We start from the raw sequence: 20268 nt of genomic DNA, 5'->3' as shown, positions 1-20268 counted from the left end.
TAGTATTGAGTAGTAATACGTATTATGTAAGTATTAATAATCAGAATATCACCTATTGCTTTGGAAAGTTTTAACAATACGAGGAATTTGGCTTGGTTGTGGCAAACAGGAAAACAACAAAGACGAAAAAGTGATTTGATAAAGTACTGAAGTATTAAGAAGTTCCTTTGAAAAAGAAGCATGAATTAAAAAAAAAAAAGAAATTAAGTCCATGTAGAGCACCTCTGCAGGACTTACTGCAGTGATGATTCCACTCACCTTTGATTCGACAGCCACGTTAGAGTGTTACAACAAAAACATGTTATTTTTCAAATTATCAATAAAACAAACCAGAAACTGACACATAGAAGGGTTTTTGGAGGGAGTTGTGAGTGATACGTGTTTAAGTTTCGGGGTAAATGTGATATTCCTCAGTGTACCAAGATGACCTCCAATCATGCTACTGTAAGCATGGGAGAGGTATTGAGTCCTTCCCTCTTGGCTATGCTTTAAGACCTTCTCTTGAACATTAGCCTGTGTAGTCATGGACATTAGATAATGGTTAACTCGGTATTGTCCTTCACAAATCAAGTCATGAACATAGTAGCTGAAAGGAAGTACTTCTGTGGCACAGGATAGACAGCAATGACAAAAGTCTTTTATTTGGGACTCCAGGAGTGATAAGGAGGTAGCTGTTAGCCTCAAAAGCTCCCAGTTTGACCTTTGTGTGTTTCCTGGCTTGAGACTCCCCCTCACGTTGATCCCGCTCATGTTCAGTCTTCGGATTCATGTGGTTCATGTGAGCTATGGCCAGCAGCCACATTTAGTCTCGGACACGTATGTTCTCTTTCACTAGGGTGTCAAGTGCCACACATACACAATGCATCATTCATCAGGTCTGTCTGGACGCTGCACACCATCTGTGTGTGTGTGTGTGTGTGTGTGTGTGTGTGTGTGTGTGTGTGTGTGTGTGTGTGTGTGTGTGTGTGTGTGTGTGTCTCTCTCTCTGCCTCTCTCATGGGTTAGCATGAGTACAAAGTCAATAGCCTTGTGAGATCAGATCAAGCTGAGAGCAATTAGAAAGAGACATCTAAAGCATGAATGAGCTGGTGATTGAACAGCATTAGCTATTGAGGCAAATTCTTTTAGGAATCCTTCCAGCAGGTTTTGTACGTTGCGGTCATTCTGTTCAACTAAATACACACATGAACTTTTTCCCTGGTGTTTGCTTAAAATCTGCGTTCTTGGGTTTCCCAAGGGTATAGCCTGGCCCCACTGCGGCGCTACATCAAAGCTGAAAATATATTGGCCCTGACCTCCCCTGTCCCTGCAGCCTCCAGCGTGTTTTCTGTGCTGTCCATCATTACTAAAGAGCGCTCCTAGCCCTCAGTCCCACAGGGATCTGCAAAGACGTCACTTGACATTTCTACTTTTAGCAGGACATCAGTGACTTTACTGCTGGGTTTTTGGATGAACTCTAAAGCAGTTTTTTCTGTCTACACACAGGGAGAGCTTCATACTCTCAAATGTGTCTTTGCCAGTGGGTGTTGACCCCATCCATGATGTAGAGCCCTGTTTTTGTGGAAAGGCCCTCTGTGTTGTGTAAGCAAGAGATTAAAAGCTGTGGCCTCAGTGGAGCACAGATAAATTCCCTTCGTTCGACACTGCTAGCATGACAGAGAAACAAAGCAACCGCTTCAGTTTAACCAACCTGCTCTATCTGTCACCAACACCATTCAGCAGCGTGACAGTTTATCCACCAACAGTTCTTTTTACGAGTGTTGACTTACCATCACAGGACTATCAAGATGATAACAGCATGTTTATGGTTCATGCATATGCCATATGCTCACATCAGTGTGTGTCTCGCTGAGTGATGTCACTTGAGGTAAGCTGCAGGCTCCACAAAGTTAAAAATGAAAAAAAACTGACCTGTCATCAAATGAGTTGTGGGTACTGTTGGCACCAGCTTTAGATCAGGAACAACAATGTATCTGCTCTTATTTTATTGTATCGAGTCTATCTAAACTAGATACCAGAATTCAAATTGTATTAATAGGATTGTCTTTTAAATATTACAGTATGTCTGAACAAAAACTTTGAGTGATGTGGTATTTACTGTCTTGATGAGCTGAAACTGCACATCACTGTTTGGTACAGAAACAATTTCTCTGTTCAGTTTCTTGGAAAAGTACTCCATCACATATGCTGTGGTATAGGATTTCACCCAGATCGCCCACACAGAGCCTCAGGCCTCTCTCAGCTATGTCTATACTAATCCAGATACAGATGGGTGGCAAACTGGGAAAAAATGAATAAATGTGGCTTAGATCCATAACGAATGCAGATGCGTTCATACATAACAGAGGGGTCACTGAATAGCTGCTAAAGGTTGCGTGAATCATTTGCTACAACCCTTGCAATCACCAGATCTCAACTCAGTTTAAGACCTATGGGAGATTTTGGACCAAACCGGTAAAAAAGTTCCGAACCAGATGTTTTACAAGCTAGCTAAGATGAGATTCTTTCAACTATTTCTAATTAAACATCAACAAACTGGCTAAGCAATGTGTTATTTGTTTGTCTGATCCCGTCAAGTCAGTGATAAACAAGGAAGAAAAATGATTTTACGAGGTAGAGAAGTGACCACTTTTGTCTGATCCAAGGCACTTTCATATATAGGGCTCTACAAAAGGGATGTAGTTTCAAATTACAAATGACAAAAGTTAACCTTTCACTGGAATTGATTGAGGTTGATAAGCTTTTCTGATACAGGATCTCGCTAATGATTAAATCATTAATTGTAAATTTAAAGATAACTTAGACACCACTCTTTTGTAAAGGGGGAAGGATTAGTAACACATCGAACATATTCTCATACCCTCCTTGCTACTGCGTCCTTGCTCGTTTTATATCTGAACTTTTGGGCTGCATCTGCTTCAGTGACCACCATCACCAAATGAGGAGGTGTCTTCTCAGAGAATGGTGTCCATTCCAGATACCTGTAGATCTATTCTAGCCATTTGATGGCCCAACGCTAATACCACCTAGTTTTTCCTTTATAATGTCTCGGGTCTGGCAAAGCCTGGTTCACTCACTCATCACTCATTTCCTTGTATAGTTCCTTTCTGAACTTTTTGGCTTGTTTCTTGTGAACTGTAGGATGTGTTTTTACAGAAGAGGGAAATGTGTCAGAGTAACATAATGAGCTGCATGAATCCAACATCAGAGTTTGTGTTGGCTTGCTTTGCATGTGGACATATTGCACAACTTGTAGGAGTAGCACAGGTTGTGCTTGCTAGTCATAGATGGACTTCTATTCAGTGCCAGACTGAGATAAAGCCTTATGTCATATCTTAGTTAAAGTAAACCGTATTGGGTTCTTTTGTTCTCCATGGCATGGAATCTAAATCATTTTAATGATTTACAGCTCCGTGTTCATTCGACATATCAAGACAAGAAGAACTAGAGTGTGCTAATTCATCATCTAGTCATCATGCCTCCCTCAATCATTAAACAGATAACATTTCCTGAACCCTAAACCAACTATGTACAGTTTTATAGAGCGTACATTGATCCACACCTGTGTGACTAAGGTGTAGGTGCTCTGTTTGCGATCCCCCTGGAGAGCGCAAAGGACAATGGGGTTCAACCTCACTCTGGCTTATCTAGACAGGCATTTCTGAATTGTCTTTTGTCTGTAATGATCAGGTGATCTCCATTTGCTGGGGAGATAATGAGCTTGCATATGGCTGCATTATGCAACAGCTGCACTGTAACCAGCACAGTTTCACTACTGTCCTCCTGCTCAGGTTTCATTTCAACATCTGCTGAGAGTCCCTTCTTGTCATTTTAAGGAGTCATAATTTGCCTTTAGATAATTTGCCAGATTGACCTTAATTTAATCAGGAAGACATATTCTCTCTTCCTGCTGTTACAAAATAAACAGCCCAAGGTCTAGATGTAAAGCATTCTTGATCTTGTTTTTTTCTTAAAATACACTTTTTTTTTATTCCTCTATGGCACTTTGATCCACATATTGAAGGCCACTTTATCTGCCAACTGTCCTTCTTTCTTATGAACCAGTCCCTGTGATTCAGAGGGATGTTTGCTTTGTACAAACAAAAACCCAAGAAAAACAGCAGTCAACCTTTTTTTTAAAGTGGTGTTTCACACTCACAGACCTCACTTGACAAACTAACTGGTCTCTTTTCACATATTCACCAGGAGAAGGGCTTGATAATGGCTACTTTAATCTGGAATATCTGTTACAGTGTGTGTTTGTATGTGAGGTGAGGGTATGTTTGTGTGTGTGTGTGTGTGTGTGTGGGGGGGGGGGGGGGGGTTGCATTGACCCACAAAGTCGAATCATACTCGGAGAGCTGGTTTGACTACTTGTGACCTACTTGGCCAGGGCAGTTGGGCTTTCAGTTGCAGTAAACTTCAAAGGCCAATTTGCCATTTTCTTGCTTTAGGCTGATGAATAGGCCTATGATCTGTGCAGCCCAATGCCTGCTGTCCTCCCCAGAGGAAAATAGTTTGAAAGTCATAGTAGAAAAATGTATAACTCAAGAAATGTATCCTGTTGGTGGAACAAATACAACATAAAGTCGAGCAGCTACAGCAACAAATAATGCCACTCTGTATCATGATATGGTGAAACAAAACTGCAGAGATTGATGCTGATGTCAATATCATGCCGAAGGGTGAAGCTAGTTGTGGTAACACTGAAGTAATGCATCCCGGTGTAGTTCATTCATAAGCTAACAAAGCATTCACGTTTTAAAGTTACATTTACGGTTCAAAAATCATACAAGTGGGGTTCTATGGTGAAAAATAGCTTGCTGCTAGGATGTTGACAATTGGTTGCTCTTGGACTGGGAAAAGAAGGTGAAATGGACAACTTGGGTAGTTGAGACACTCATAGAAGGTTGTCAATGAATCAGTCACATGTTGCTACTGGACAAAAATAGTTTCATGGACAGCAACTTCTGCATTGACATTAAATGATAGGCCATGTCCGTCGGTCTTTCTGTCTGACAGCAGGATTATGTAAAACCACCTGGCTAATTCTCAAACAGGTTGGTGGAGAGGTGGAGCAGTGGCCCGAGGAAGAACACATTACATTTTGCCGCGGGTTCTGTTTAACCCAAAATTATGTCTTTTGGGCACAATTTTCATCACACCCTTTCTTCTCAGTTGAATTTCTCATAAAGTATTCATCACAGTGAGGTGGAGCATATCAAATGAAAAAGCACTAGTTGACCTTTCCACCAGTGCTGGCTGTTCCTGTATTTTATAATTTATATCTAAGTTAATCTTAGTTAGAATCTGCATACAACTTTGTATCTACGTCTACTTCTCACTTTATAACGTACTCCATGAATAAACATAAAATAAACATCAGAACATAACCTCTCCAGTGATATCAGTTGCTCTCTGACAAAGCCTTCTAAAGTTATCATATAACTGATACATCCCACTTGAGAAAAATACAATATAATACATACACAATCCTATTTATCTTCATTTCATTTAAATGAGTCAAGCAGTCTTCATCTGATGATTCAATGTCAAATGATTTAGTGCTGCAATCCAAATTATAACATAATAATTTCAGAAAAAGTCATCTTTATTTTCTCTTGATATAAAGGCTGCTGTTTTTTTGTTTTGTTGTTGAACATGTATGGCTCACTCTTATAATGACCTCAGGCGGGTAAAATGAAATGAATTATCTTGGGTTCAAAAGGTTTGAAATCAGAGGATCAATTTTATGATTGGCTTTTGATTTTGACCATGAATAGAAAGAAAGAAATATGTGAATGACTTTGTCTTTGTTGGTACCATAACCTTTTACACCAGGATGTTCTTCTCTCCCTAGCTGGACCTCAGCCAGCCTCTGGAAGTGCAGGGTCCTCTGGACGTCATCATCCACAAACTGACTGACCTCATCCTGGAGGCTGATCAGAACGACTCTCAGGCTGTGCTGCTGGTGCAAAGAGTACAGGTACCCACTTAAGATACACATCATCAATTTGACTCGGGACTAAGAAAGTGGACAATGGATGTTACATTTCAAATTCAACACATGGAGACTCGTAGAAGCTGAAAACTATCACGGCACATTCTTATTCTTTCTGAAGAGAGACATCTCCCACATGGACAGCAGGTCAAAATCCCAAATGAGGCAAAACTCTTGAGTAAGCCTCTGTGTGTTTGTGTGTGTGTGTGTGTGTGTGTGTGTGTGTGTGTGTGTGTGTGTGTGTGTGTGTGTGTGTGTGTGTATCTGGTGTTCATGAATAGACCAGTGCTATAGATGGTGTGAACACTTTACTCTCATTCTGTCTCTCTATTTGAATCAGTCAGAGGAACCATGATGATGATCAGTCACGCAATGCTATCAACATGTTCCTGACTGCTCAATAAGGAAGGACAAACAGGATGACATCAACCCAGTCAATATTAGCACACGGCCCTGTTTGCTGATCTTTATGGTCTTTTTGAAACAAAGACACACCTTTTTTTTGTGTAATGTAAATTTGAAAGGTATTGTAGATGAACATCACCACGTCACAGTTTAGAGCCACTTCTTGTTCGTGTACAGGCAGCAGTTGTCCCACCACGAAAGACCAAGTTATTACCTGTTCACTTATTCCATTGATAACTAAATATCAATCATTTTAATAATTTATTAAAATAGCTCAAATGATTCCTAAAAGAAAAAGCACTCGTTTACAGGTAAAATGTGTTGATATATTGTGTATATTTGGATCAGTAATCTTCACTATTTATCATGATTACAAACTGATCTTTGAGACTAAATGTTTTTGTTTGTGCTGTCACATAAACAGAACATTCACTTCCATGTTGTGCTGTATATCCCCACTACTGTCAGTCTAAATTAGCATCGTTCTAGTACAGAGTGCCGACCACGAGCAAGTACAATTTTTATCATAGCAGCAATATATGGAAAAATAATTTTGAAGTAATTGTGCAGCTCTAAGCTGACATGTTTATGACTTCATCTCCTTTTATCTACAAAGATGAATGTTAAGTTGTCTGATTTTCTTATTAAGTGCATGACTCAAGATGAGGGTTGGATCAAATATGTAAATCAAACACTCAGCCCGGTCTTGCACTGCTGTAATTTTTAAGTATTTACTTGTACTCAAGTGCTGGTATGTTTATAAAATCACACAGCTGTGATCATAAATAGAATTTCCTGCCGTGGATGGACTAAACCTTCCTCTCTTAAATAGCTCTCTTTTTAAAACAAAATGTCAGGCTGGGATGCTCTCTGCTGATTCAGTGGCGTGTTTGTGTGTGCGCGCGCGCGTGTTTGTGTGTTTTTGTGTGTGTGTGTGTGTGTGTGTGTGTGTGTGTGTGTGTGTGTGTGTGTGTGTGTGTGTGTGTGTGTCAAATATCATTTGTATGATTTTCCTCCAGGTCCCCCTGACTCTGGTTGAAGTGAGATATGTGTATTAAATTACTCTGCAGAGATTTTTAATCTTTTATTAGCGCTATGGGCTTTGTCAGCCACCAGAAATGTATGACATTGGAACAGGATGAATGGACTCTACCAATATCTATATGCTGTTAAATTACACATAGATTATCATTTTGAAGATAATAAGGCGGCGTGGCTCAGTGGCTGTCTAGCAACCAAAGGGTCGCTGGTTTGATACTCACTTCTGCCAGTGACCATGTCTAAGTATCCCTGTGCAAGATACTGAACCCCTAATTGCTCCTGATGGCCCTGCGACAGACTGGTGACCCGTCCAGTGTGAACCCCGCCTCTCACCCAATGTCAGCTGGGATAAGCGGTATAGAAAATGGAAGGATGGACAGAAGATTATAAGAAGTTTGATGATAAAATATGATCAATGAAACAGTTCAGATGTTTTACTGCTACTCGAGGCTGGGCCCTTGACACTATCTCTCCATTCTGGTGGAATCGGCACCATCTGAGCAGGTATCATCTTCATCACAATTCTCCCAGTGAACAGACCAGACTAACCCTAGAGCATGATGACATGTTGCTATTTCTGTACAAAAACCAGTCGACAAGCTGTCTGTTATGAGGAGGACTGTCATAGGCCTCGAGGGCTGGCCTATTTATTTTGTTCCAACGTGCTGTTCGTGCTTAAGGCTGCCAATACTTCTGCACTATGCAAAATATGAAGAGTACAGTAATTGGCACCATGCAGTTGTCATATCACGGCTGGATACCTTTACATGCATTTATATCATATTCCTGAGGATTGTTTTTGACCATATCGCCCAGACCCACATACCCCTCACCCCTCTACAAAAACGGATCTTCCCTGACAAACACAAAGGAAACTTGCAGCCTTAACTCCCACTTCATTACTGTGATGTACGTCTGGCTCTTTTTCCCTCTAACCCTTTGCTAGCTAGTGTTTATCTCCATCACACCTCTGTGCTTGTCTGTGTTTAAACGCATTTCTTCTCCTGGGATACATAAATCAGCGAATGAAAGTTCTTATCATCAGTGTGTTCCTTCAAACTCAAGGAAGATTAGTTTGGATTTATTTTTGGCGTCAGCATGTTCGACTTACATAATAGCTGGACTGGCTTTGATCAACATTGCCCGTTAGATCCAGGCAAATCCTCCAGATTTGTTCTTCATGTCAAGGCAAAGGCTTTGTTTACATGCTGGGTGTGTGAGTTTGTATTGAAGAGTAATTTCACAAATGGACGTTTTTCTTTCCTCGGTATATGTGTGCTTGGCATTCATGGCGTGTGTTTAATTTCATGGAAATTTGTACGACAGTTGAGCTGTGGTGTGAGGAGGCAGCCTGTTTGTGTAATGCAAAGGCCAGCTGACTCCACCTGACAGCGTTTGCGAGTAAGGAAGAATTGCTCGGAAGGAAAGGTTGGCCGAGAAATCCTCGGAGCAGAGATGGAAATGTGGAGAGCACAGAGGCGAGGAGGTGGTGTGGGGACAGAGCCAAGGGAGAGCTGACAAGAGAAGGGGAGTGCAGTTATGTAAATCAGCAAACCTCACGCTGACCTAAATGATGGTCATGCCACGATGCAGTGATGTAACACACGCAGACCTGCTGGCATACATCTTCAGCTCACATACACAGACGGATCTGTTTGACATTTCTTATCTGTATATCTTTGCATGTCATGACTGATGACAGATGCCCACACATGGTCTCAAAATGGGTTTTACGCACTCAGGCTTTTTCAATGTGAGGTGGTGTTACAGCTGCATGATTTTGGCTGATAATCATGATTTTAATGATCAGTATTGAAATCTTATGAGCATCACTTTCAAGTCATGCTGCATCCCTGCTAAAAGAAATCTTTGCTAGACCAGGATATTTCTTTCACATCTGCTAAAAGCAAAATGGAGAATATACAACAGAAAGTTGTGGTGTTTTGAATGGCTGAGGATCTGGTTCCTACATAGCGTGGGAAGAATTTAACATTTACTTGTGTAGTTTGAAGAAGAAAAAAAAAAACAACAACAACAACAATCAAAATAGAAATTCTGGTGTGGTGTGAAAAACAATTAATTTTTAAGCCAGATCACCCAGCCCAATGTGCATTCTTTGAAAATTATTTGTTTGTGTTTTTCACATCACCTGCCCTAAACCTGAAATACTTTGGAACAAATGATGATGATCCTTTTCCAGGAATTGGCCCTTTGCCCTTTGTTCCAGACATTTGACTTTCATTTTGCCTCCTCTGTTGTATTTTACGCTTCTTTTCTGGACTTGAGCCGTGACAGCCAGGAAATTTTTGCACAGCCTGCCACTTTGTGAATGTGTGTGAATTTATACATTTCCTTTATGACAAGATTGTGTAAATGATTTCAGGATTTAATATACAATGTGTTTTCACTTCACTTCATATTTCCAGTTAGCAGCTAGTTAACATTATAATCAGTTGCCTGAGATGTTGAGAAGGAGCAGGACACAGAACCTGCAGTCAGATATCTTTTTTTTTATGTAGTTGCAACAAAATCAAAAGGCATACAAGGAAACAGTTCTGCTGTTTAATGAACTCCAGCTAACCAGATTTGATATCATAATCATTTTCTGGGATTCAAAACTGCATTAAAAGACAAAGCTAGAGATAAAGCAAAGCTTTCCTCATCTTTGCAGCCACAGCTGGTTGCTCTGCCTCCCTCCAGCCTTGCTGGCTATTACCACCTCTAGTCTGTATGAATGTGGCTGGCTCACCATGGCGTTGGTCTTCTCAGTTTCTCTCATCAGACAACAGAGTAAGACTCAAAGCGTTTTAATCTTTGCCCATTACCCAACGACTGGGAACCAGCATCATTCCTCAGCTGTTTCACTGCACTGATAAAATCGCAACTAGACAATCACAGTGACATTATGAACTACTTGCGGAGCTAAATATAGCATCACCTCATACCTCACATTTGTTAACAATAGATAGCCTTTTGTCACGCGAATAACATTAGTCATTTTAACTGACTGTGTCCTGTCTTGTCTCACTCTGGATTGGCTGGATGACAGTTCAAATATAATAAATACGGTGGGTTTGTCGTTTCAGATTCTTTGTATTGTCTTTCAGTGAAAGAGGGGGGTGTTGCATCCAGTGGTGACAACATTCATGGTGATGGAGGCGGGCTCCAGATTGATGTTATTTATTTATGCGCTGGTTGTAATGCAGACTTCAAAAGCATTATTTAAATTTTTCTCAGGACTACATAGACGCTCACCCTGAGACCATCGTCCTGGACCCCCTTCCTGCTATCCGAACTCTGCTGGACCGCTGCAAGTCCTACCAGCTCATCCACAGGATAGAGAGCTGCATGCAAGGTAACATGCTTACTCTTATTATCTAACCAGTGGAAAATGAAAACTTTTTTTTCCTCTCTCTCTCTCTCTCCCTTTTTTTTGTTTCACTCTGTTTGAGCCAAAATGCTACTGATGCTAACCCAGAGAAAGTCCAACACTGGCAGCAATGTGATGTCCCACTAATAACAAGCAGTTGTGGTCGTAATCATAATGAATAGTGGTAACAGAGCGAACTCTGTCCAGTTGGAGGCCCCAGATAAATCTAGTAAATGAGACACGAGATGTTTTGTCAAATCTCCAGTGACTCTTTGGTTTGATGACTCAGAGCCAAAATGACTTGGAGCCAGATTTCAGGTGGTCAGCAACAGCGCTCTCTGCTGCAATAAGCGGTAGATACAGCACGCTGGTGCATCATGACGTGAGCGGCAAGGGTACATCACACTACTCTGATAGAAGGATGTTACTGTTACAACATCCCTCACCATGTGTGACAGTCAAAGGTTACTCACAGTCGGTGTCTCTATCCTTGATATATTATTCATTCACAAATGCAAAACAAAAATCCGCGTTGAAGACTAATGATGTTTTATGAAGCCACGGTTAAAGTCTGGTTACACACACAAGGTTTGATTTAGGGTAGAAATGAGGCTCGCATGGGTGAGCAACCCAAAATTACCATGGCTAGCACAGCTGTTGAGACGGTGTTGAAACAGAATAGGTCTAATTTTCAGTGCTGATATTTTAAAGTGAAGTAGTCTCATGATGTTGCTTTTAGTAAATCATGTGAAGTTACCATGAAAAGCTTTTTTTCCCCCCACTATTCTAAACCACAGATGTTGTCAAGGATGATAAAGGTGTTGTTCCTGCCTTCTAACATACCAAACATGTCTAATATTATTAAGAGGCTAGTGTTGTAAGTGCAGGATCTCTGTCTTTCCTCTCCACCACCAGAAAGACACATGGCTAACGTATGACGGCACTGTCACCTCTCTTGAAATATGTTATGCGATGCTTCCGAGCAGATGTTTCATTCTTGGCGCTGGAGAACAAAGCTGATATTATAACTCCTCTTCTCCGCTTCATGCAACAAAAACACCTTTCTGTTCCCCCCTTCTTGAACACACGGTGAACTTGGCTGTCTGTGTGTGTGCATGTGTATGTGTGTGTGTGTCTCACAGACAGATCAGAACCCACCCTTGCCAGCAGCACTCTCCCCTGTTGTTGAGCCCGTAAATTAATCAGCGGGCTCTGTCACTTTGCCTGGATGCAGAGAAATGCAGTGACGACAGAGGCACATTCTCTACCCACTCACACTGTAAACACACCTGTGACTCATCCACATTTCCTTTTACCCCCATACATGGCAGTGAACGTAACCCTTTGAAAGAATTACTTCACCAAGCACCCATGAGTGTGTGCGGGGCTGCGGTGCGGTGTCAGAGCAACAGATCAGAGGCGTTTTAGGATGTCGGCAGTGTCAGTAGTTTCCTTAAATAGAACGAAAAGAAGACGTCTTTTTATCCAAACAGACATGATAGCTGTTACGTAACAGAGCGTATAAGCTGAATCACTCGGTCTCCCTCGGCGTGTTTGGTTTGAAGAGGAAAACGGCTCATTCTGTGCACTTATAGGAAGCTTCTTTTCACCACAGTGCTTCCATTAATGCAAGTGGTGCTCAGTCACTGGTCACACTCAAGCATTCATACACACCTCCCTGACACTTGGTTCAGGGACGGATGTGAAACATAAAAAAAAACTGATATATTGCAGATATTTTTTTGTCCGTATTAGGTTAATCCAGCTTCATAAGCACTGTTCGCAGAATATTAAAAGTATCGTTAAGCAAAATGGCCTAATTTTAGCGTGTCATCATAGAAGAGTAAATTTCAACATAAAATATTCCGTTTAAAACTAGACTTGTTCCAGTTCACATCCTGGTCCAAAATATCTCTGAGATGCTTTAAAAAAAAAAAGAAAAAAGATTAGCCTTAAAATGTGATTCAGCTCCTTCCCAGTAGGGCTGTAAGATTTTGACAAAAAATTACATTTTATTAGAACTATTTTGGCTGACATTGCGATTTAATTTACTATATGAGAGGTCATATAAATTGTTTTGCATCATTTACACAGAAAAAATGATGAATGCAATCACAATGTGATTTTTGTGGGGATCTGTAAAATGTGGTGTGGAGACAGAACATCCCTGCAGCACCACATGATTTTATTTGAAATTGTATTTTGACACAGTAGCCTTTAAGAAATATTGCACCATCCTGCCATTGAATATTGCTGCAGGCCATATTGCAATTTCAACTAATTACACAGCTCTACTTCTCAGTTAGCGCAGTAATTCATTTCTGACTCAAATTGCGAACTGGTACCATCCGACACAGGAAGTTGTGTTCTGCTTCCACCGGCAACCACTGTTTTTAGAGCATCACAGCGGAGTTGATTTCCTTTATGTACTGACTTCGCTGACAAAATGTCAGCGATGTTGTTGTACTATAACAGTGGAAAAATCCCACCAATAAAACTTTGGATCCGGGGAGAAGACTGTATTTAGGAGGTGTTAAAATCAGATGTGTTCTGGACAAAAGCAAAACTTTTCTATTTCAAATGCTGATCTGAGCAAGATCAGAGCACATAATACTGGAATATATCTGCAAGGCCACAATTGGGTGATTAAAATCATCTGACCAGTATATCAGTTGTGCTCGACAAACATGGGGCCTTTATACTCCTCAGACTGACTTTTACCTCAAATTTGACTCTGTTTTGTCAGTGAAGAAACAGTGAGTGAGAAAACTGGCTTGCATTTAGAGTAAAATAGAGAATTAATGAGAGTGTGGAAAGTCTACCTTGCTTTCACAGGCACAGTCACTTCCTCCTCCTTATCAGCAGAGTCCATGGAGTCCTGAAGCAGCTCCAGCTGCCAAGGCAACCCGGCACTAAAAGGCCACAGAAAGGCTGCCAGGCTTCAGTCTGGATGACTCAGAATAGTACTCAATAGCAGGAAGCACTTGAGGTGCACTTGTGCTTTCTCTGTAAGGCAGAACCCTTTTTTTCTTTTCATTTTTTTCTTTTTTATCACTTGAGTGGTTCTCAGTGTTAAATGGCCTCCGTTGCATTACATTTAGCTGCACTGCTACGAATTGTTTGAATTAATAGACAGTCAAACACATAACCACCAAAGGATCAGTCTTCTAGTTTTGCTCTTTCTTTTGTCCAGCTCGGTGATGTGTCTCCTCAGGGAGCCAGACTATGGTAACAGTTTATATAACATGGTTGGATCTACACTCTCTTATTTTGATATCTTAGACTGTTTTCATAGACAGAAACGGTTGTCAAGTCAACTCTATAAAACTTAAGTCTCTGGTAATGTCATGAGTTTGTTCTTTTCCAGCTCAGGATAAAAGAGCTCCTCTTACAAGCAGATTCTTGTAGCAAGAAGAATCTTAATGCAGTTAATCCGCGCCTCAGCATGGAACAACAGAACAAGTGTGGCTTTTATGCAAGAGATCAATATTTAATCATAGTTGCAGCATGTGAAAGGCAAACAGTCTGAGACAGTTAAAGAGTGCACACTCTCTAGTCTGAGTGGCAGGCCGCTGGCCAACCCTCAGATGACCAGGACTACACCTTTGTCTGGATCACAAGATAATAAAACGTCTCATCAAAGAAGAAGGGGGGATTTTTTTTTTCTTTTCAAAATGATTCAATAATTGGCAGTTAAGCCTCTTAGCACCAGATATTGAAAATTTCATTACAGTCAGGGTAGCGCCATGTTTGGAGTTCAATTTAAAGTTTTGAAAATCCTGCTGCGGTGAGGAGATGCTGTGGTCTCTAGGAAACGATCTCTAAATAGCAACGGGAGAGTTCGGTCTTGTACCTAAACAGCAACTACACTTTATGAAGTAACTCGTCTCTCAGTTGCTATCTGTCCCTCACGCCTCCAGGAAGAATATCTGAGGAGAAAAACAATTGCGTTCAAACACTGCACTTGGTTCCCACTCTGATTTAACAAGGCACGCAGACAATAGCCCTCAAAAATATATAGTTTTACACAAATTAACGATGATGAGGTTCCCTTGTAGCGTTTGAAGGTTTGCTGAGGTTTTGAGTGTTTATTGAGAGGTTGAAGGTTGTGAGTGATGTCATCTTGCATACTCTAAAGGTAGGGTTTGCTTTGTTCCTAAAATACGTTGTATTCTCACTCTTGGCTGGGATAGTTTCTTACACAGTTTACACCCAAATGTCTTCTTGATACTGGTCAGGACAGGAGCAGATATACGAGACTTCAACCAGAACAAAAGTGAATGCATGGCAAGGACACAATATTGTTTTACTGTTTTTTCCTTCAGAAGGGTGCCATGGTGGGTCTGTCAGTCCTGTGACCTTTCCAAGGTGGACCTCACCTCTCACCCTATGACTGCTGGTACAGGCTCAAGCCCCCCTTGTGGATAAGCAGCAGTAAAAAATAACGAATGAATGAATACCTTTGAAACCAGATCCTGAATCCCTCTCCAAATAAAAGTTAAGATTAACACAGTGAAAATGACTTTGCACATTAAATGATCTTCAGTTTTTATCTCCTTGGCTTTTTCTTCCTCTCTCACAACCGTTTTAAAAATGTGGTTGAACTTCGTCTGTCTGTTTCAACGCTTTTGATTTATACTCGACATATTTCCCCACTCAAAGCAGTTTTACGACATAGAAAAATAAACCACATCTAGAAGTTTAACCCAGAGGGATAGAACGACAGGCATCTGTTGATGATTCTGAATCAGTTTGGTTGGTACCGTTAAAGTATTGATCTTCAGCACACAGCCTTACCTGTGACACTGGCTTCCATCTTAAAAAAACAAAACAAAAAAAACAACTTCTGAAGATCATTGCCAGTCACATTTTCCAATATCTGCGAGGATGAATCAGATTTCCACGGTTTTAAAAATACACTTCTGGGTAATTATCCTACCAGACCCCACAGCTGCACGGACACGGCGGTCTAGATTTTCCACACTCAGAGTAACAGAGAGAACAGTTTTAAGATCAGGAGTTAAAACCTGTCCTTTTTATATCAACAAGTACCTCACTGTCTGCACTCATTTTCTTATTTCACGCTGTTTCTGTCGTTATGTCACATGTGGGTGATGCAGCTGAACACCACACACACCTGATAAATGAAGAGCTGTACTTTGTGAGCTATGTACTTTTATGGTTTAATTAATTTTAGTGAAACTATCAAACATCCCTCTTGAACAATTTTCCTGTTGTTATTGATGAGCGCGTCCCGCCAGTGCGTCTCACAAGCACTTCAAGGCAGCTGCCATTAAACGTATGACTTTGGTGTTTATTTATTTGCCCTTAAGAATGTGACGCAACAGAATGGACTGATAAAATGCTGCGGATGTCCCTGTGAGATAAAAGCAGGAAAGAAACAAGAAAGCAAATGTAACTGGAAAAGGATCTCATCATGAAGTCCTGTAAACGTCGTCCTCGGCTCCGCTCGGTCTGCTGCGAGCATGCAGTGTTTAGACAGAGCCAGAGATTGATCCCACCCCCACGCCCCCCCCCTCCTCCCCCTTATCCTCAAAGTGTAAAAGTCATCCAAAGCCAAACATGCACGCTAGTACAAACACACATTCCCTGCTCTCTTTATTATAAATCCTTAAATTGGAGCGTTGAAGTGTTTTGGGTTGTTTTTGTTATTGTTTTTTTAATCTGACAGGGTTCAGGACCTTTTGATGGTTTTTGTGACAAAATTTAAAGCCATCAGTCTTTGGGAACTCGATGATGTAAAGGGGGATATTTTCCCTGCCAGACTATTTTCCAAAAGTTATTATGCTGCTATTTCTGTTTGGGTAAAATAACATCAGTTGTATGGTCAGTACAAAGATGAATGATGGGTAGCTCTGAAGGCTTCCTGCTCCCTAAACTGACTGGTTGCAGAGCCAGCGTGAGGATAGGACTGGCTGCAAGAAGGAAGGTTAGAGAAACAATAGGGTGTTTTTCTTGTCTGTCATGTCGCTGAAAAATAATATTTAAAAAAGAAAGAAAGAAAAAGTCCAAGCCATGTCAGGTCTGTTCCAGTTTTCTTCCGAGATGCATTCGTGATTATTCTTGCTGGAGTAAAAATATAACCCTTCCTGTTTGGAAATTTAAATTGTACCCATAGCTCATCGTGGTACTCAGCTGCAGTGGAGCAATCCTGTACTTGCTGCTTCAACTAAAGCAATCAGATTATATTATTAATATTATTATTTTTATTATTATTGATGGGAATAATTACTGTAGAATAAGCTGAAATTATCCTTTAACCTTCCTGTTACTTACAAATTTACGGATCCTTTAGAGTCAAATTGATCCCAGCAATTTAAGTCTAAGAATGATGATGATAATGATGATAAATGATCATTCTTACTGAGGTATTCGCTACTATTTTTATTAGGGCTGAGCAATTCTATCGATTCTGTGATATATATATCGATATTTTGTTTCCCCAGAGAGTATCGATTTTTCAGCCGCGAGTATCATTACATTCAGCCCCATTCAAATCCCCCGTGTCCCGCACTTTGCAGGAAGAGTAATCAGGTCTGCCAGCCGCCAGTGTCACTGTAGAGCATTTCTAGTTACCCAGATGCCGACGCCTTTCTCATCTGGTTAGAGCTTAGAGATTCAGGAGAATGGCGGCGAGTACAAATCCAGTGCCTGCATGCTTAAACGCAGATGTGCGGGAGCATTTTGGGTTCAAAAACAGAAAGGAAAGCGACGATTTAACAAAAGTATGGGGGTTTGCAAACTGTGTCACACAAACATTAAGTACTCTGGAAATGCCACCAACCTGCTGGCCCACCTAAAACGTCATCACCTGGACAAGGAAATGCAAGCTGAGACCGAGCCCAAGAAGCTGTTGAAGTACCATAAAATTTCACCTCCTAAACTTTGCCATTGGAAAAGTGGATCGACTGAGCATTTAATGGCTTTGTATTTAAGTAAAAATAATAGTGACATTCAGAAAGAAAAACGTTTCATTTCACTAGTGCATCATGTCATTTACTTTGGGGTCATTGGACCCAGGACAAAAAACCCTGCACAAATTCAAAACATTTGTCTGTATTTGGTGGGTGTCTTCGGTATGTGTGGTCCTGGATTGTGAAGAATAGGTTGTAACTGAACCCACTTGTCCCCTTCGACTTGTATTTTTGCTAATTTGTCACATTCTTGTTGGCCCTGCCTTGTTTCTCTGTCATAAAACTCATATCACGGCAGAAACCATCTTTAGAAGAATGTCAGATGTGGCTGATGGAGTATCTGGTGGCGCCTGGAAGCATTTTGATGAAATTAAAAGCGCTGACGTTAAGTCCCCATCATTCAGATAGAGAGAACGACCATATGAACTCTCCTTTTTTGGAGCGTTTGGGGTCTGTTGGTGGTTGAAGGCAACAGGAGAGTCAGAAGGATGCTTCATAATCAGGGTTCTCCCCTGGGACAGGATACCTTTAGTAAGAGGCCATTTGGGTCTGAGAAGGAGCATGAAGAGGCGCACAGAATTTTGTTATGTCAAGCCCCTCAAGAAGTAAATCATACAGTTCTTATTCGGTATTGAGACTTACATATCAAACAAAACAAAATTGTTTGAAAGGGGCACTATTGCTTTTTTTTTACCTGGACCCTGTTTTCCTGACAGTTTTTGTCCAAGGGAGTGATGGAAACAAAATTCTTTGCAAAAAAAAACAACATAAAACTGATGGTTTCAGACAAATGTAGTGGAGTAAAGGTACAGTCCCCTAAAATGTAGATACTTAAGTACAGAAACTTCATTATTTTACTTTCGTATAACACATGAGTAAAATTACTTAACATTCCACCTCTAAATGTGTGTTTAGGACACTGAACTCTTCAATTTGTCATGAAATATGAAGCAAATTCATAAATACAGCACTGTAGTTGTAGGCCTCCACATAGTGCTCCTTTTACGGTGACCTCTGACCTTTGATCAGGAAAGTCCTTGAGTTCATCTTTGAGCCCCAGTGGATGTTTGTGCCAAGTTTGAAGGAGGAGCTCTTGAGTTATAAAAAGGAGGGGACAGACGGATAAATTGAAAACCTGATGCATCATTATAAGTTCAACACTGAATGGGGTCAAACTGACTCGTAGCAGCAGCAGAGTTAATGATACAACTGTGTGCCCCCCCCCCCCACACACACACACACAAACACACACACACCATCAACCTCCATGGCCATGACACACCCATGCGTACTGCCTTACTACCTCCATCCTTGTCTGAAGCTTGATATCATTTCAGAAGTTTGTGTAATAACTTTCAGGCAGTGGGTGTATTTACTGTCACACTGGCTGCTCTGGGACCTGTGTGTGTGTGTGTGTGTGTGTGTGTGTGTGTGTGTGTGTGTGTGTGTTGGGGGGGCAGTGTTCATGCACAGTTCAACACTCAGCAGTGGAGTTGATGTAGGCAGATGAGATTCTCCTGAGCTCAGCACTTGTGGGAGAGACAGAGAGAGAAAGAGGGAGAGACAGAGAGAGAGTGAGGGAGGCCCGGTGCACACACAAACAGCAGCGTGTCTCTATTGTGCTTTTTGTCATTAACAATTTGTCAGCTCTTGATTTGACCCCCACCCCACCCCCACCCAGCTGACTTCCTATGTTGATATCGCTAACGTTTACCTACGTACTGCAGAGCGGTAATAAAAGAGGCCACAACATTAATATGGATGATAAGCGTGACAGAGCGGCAGGATGCTCCTTATTTCCAGTCTTATCGGACCTGCCAGCAACAGGATGTGATGCAAACAGATGATGTAAATGTGATGTAAAATCCTGATGGCGAGAGATGAGACAGAGGCTCAGTATTGCCCCTGAGCGCCATCAGACGTGTCAATCAAGCTATGCAGCTGATGACTTGGATGTCCTCGGCAGGTTTGACGTCCCTCTAGTCCCTGTGGGGAGTGTGTGTGTGTGTGTGTGTGTGTGTGTGTGTGTGTGTGTCTTCCTGTATTTCAGCATTTCCCTGTAAGTGAGTTTGGGAGGAGATTGAGGGCCTGGCTGATCTCTGTTTGTCATTTGTCCCCTCCAGGGCCACAGATGGCCTCTGCTGCTGTATAAACCTACAGACTAAATATATTCAGCCTGATTAATTAAACATGTGTCTTTCTGTGTGTGTCAGACAGGTCTTGAGAATCTTCCCTCAGACTAGGATGTGCTGCCCGTCATTTGTCCTAGTAGGGGCTAAATGATAATAGACAGACTGGCTTGGAGTGCTGCTATTTCAGGAAGAAACTAAAAAACATGTTAGTGCAACGATCTCGGACAGCTGAGACGGAACGCAGCAACATAAATCACCATCAACTAAATCTGTCTGCCACTAAGCAAATACTCAATGTGACTCAGAGACTAGATTTATTTTAAAGCATATTATATCAGTCATGCTATATGGATTGTGTCCTTTTTTATTTCTGATTCATGGCTG

General features: G+C 41.2%; 1 protein-coding gene across 2 annotated transcripts in view; it reads left to right on the top strand.

Moving 5' to 3' along the window:
- Nucleotides 1-20268, top strand: part of LOC147246597 (inositol-tetrakisphosphate 1-kinase-like) — a 34746-nt gene that overhangs the window by 9574 nt on the left and 4904 nt on the right. For both annotated transcript variants that reach the window (XM_086183176.1, XM_086183175.1), the window contains exons 4-5: nt 5861-5986; nt 10685-10802. In XM_086183176.1, coding sequence (XP_086039302.1) covers nt 5861-5986; nt 10685-10802 — 244 coding nt within the window. The remainder of the gene's footprint in view (nt 1-5860; nt 5987-10684; nt 10803-20268) is intronic.

Source organism: Aulostomus chinensis, chromosome 17 (genome assembly GCF_037954235.1).
Source record: "Aulostomus chinensis isolate RoL2024-O1b breed Wild chromosome 17, RoL_Achi_v1.0, whole genome shotgun sequence".
Lineage (NCBI taxonomy): Eukaryota > Metazoa > Chordata > Actinopteri > Syngnathiformes > Aulostomidae > Aulostomus > Aulostomus chinensis.
This window is presented reverse-complemented; position numbering and strand designations above follow the sequence as displayed.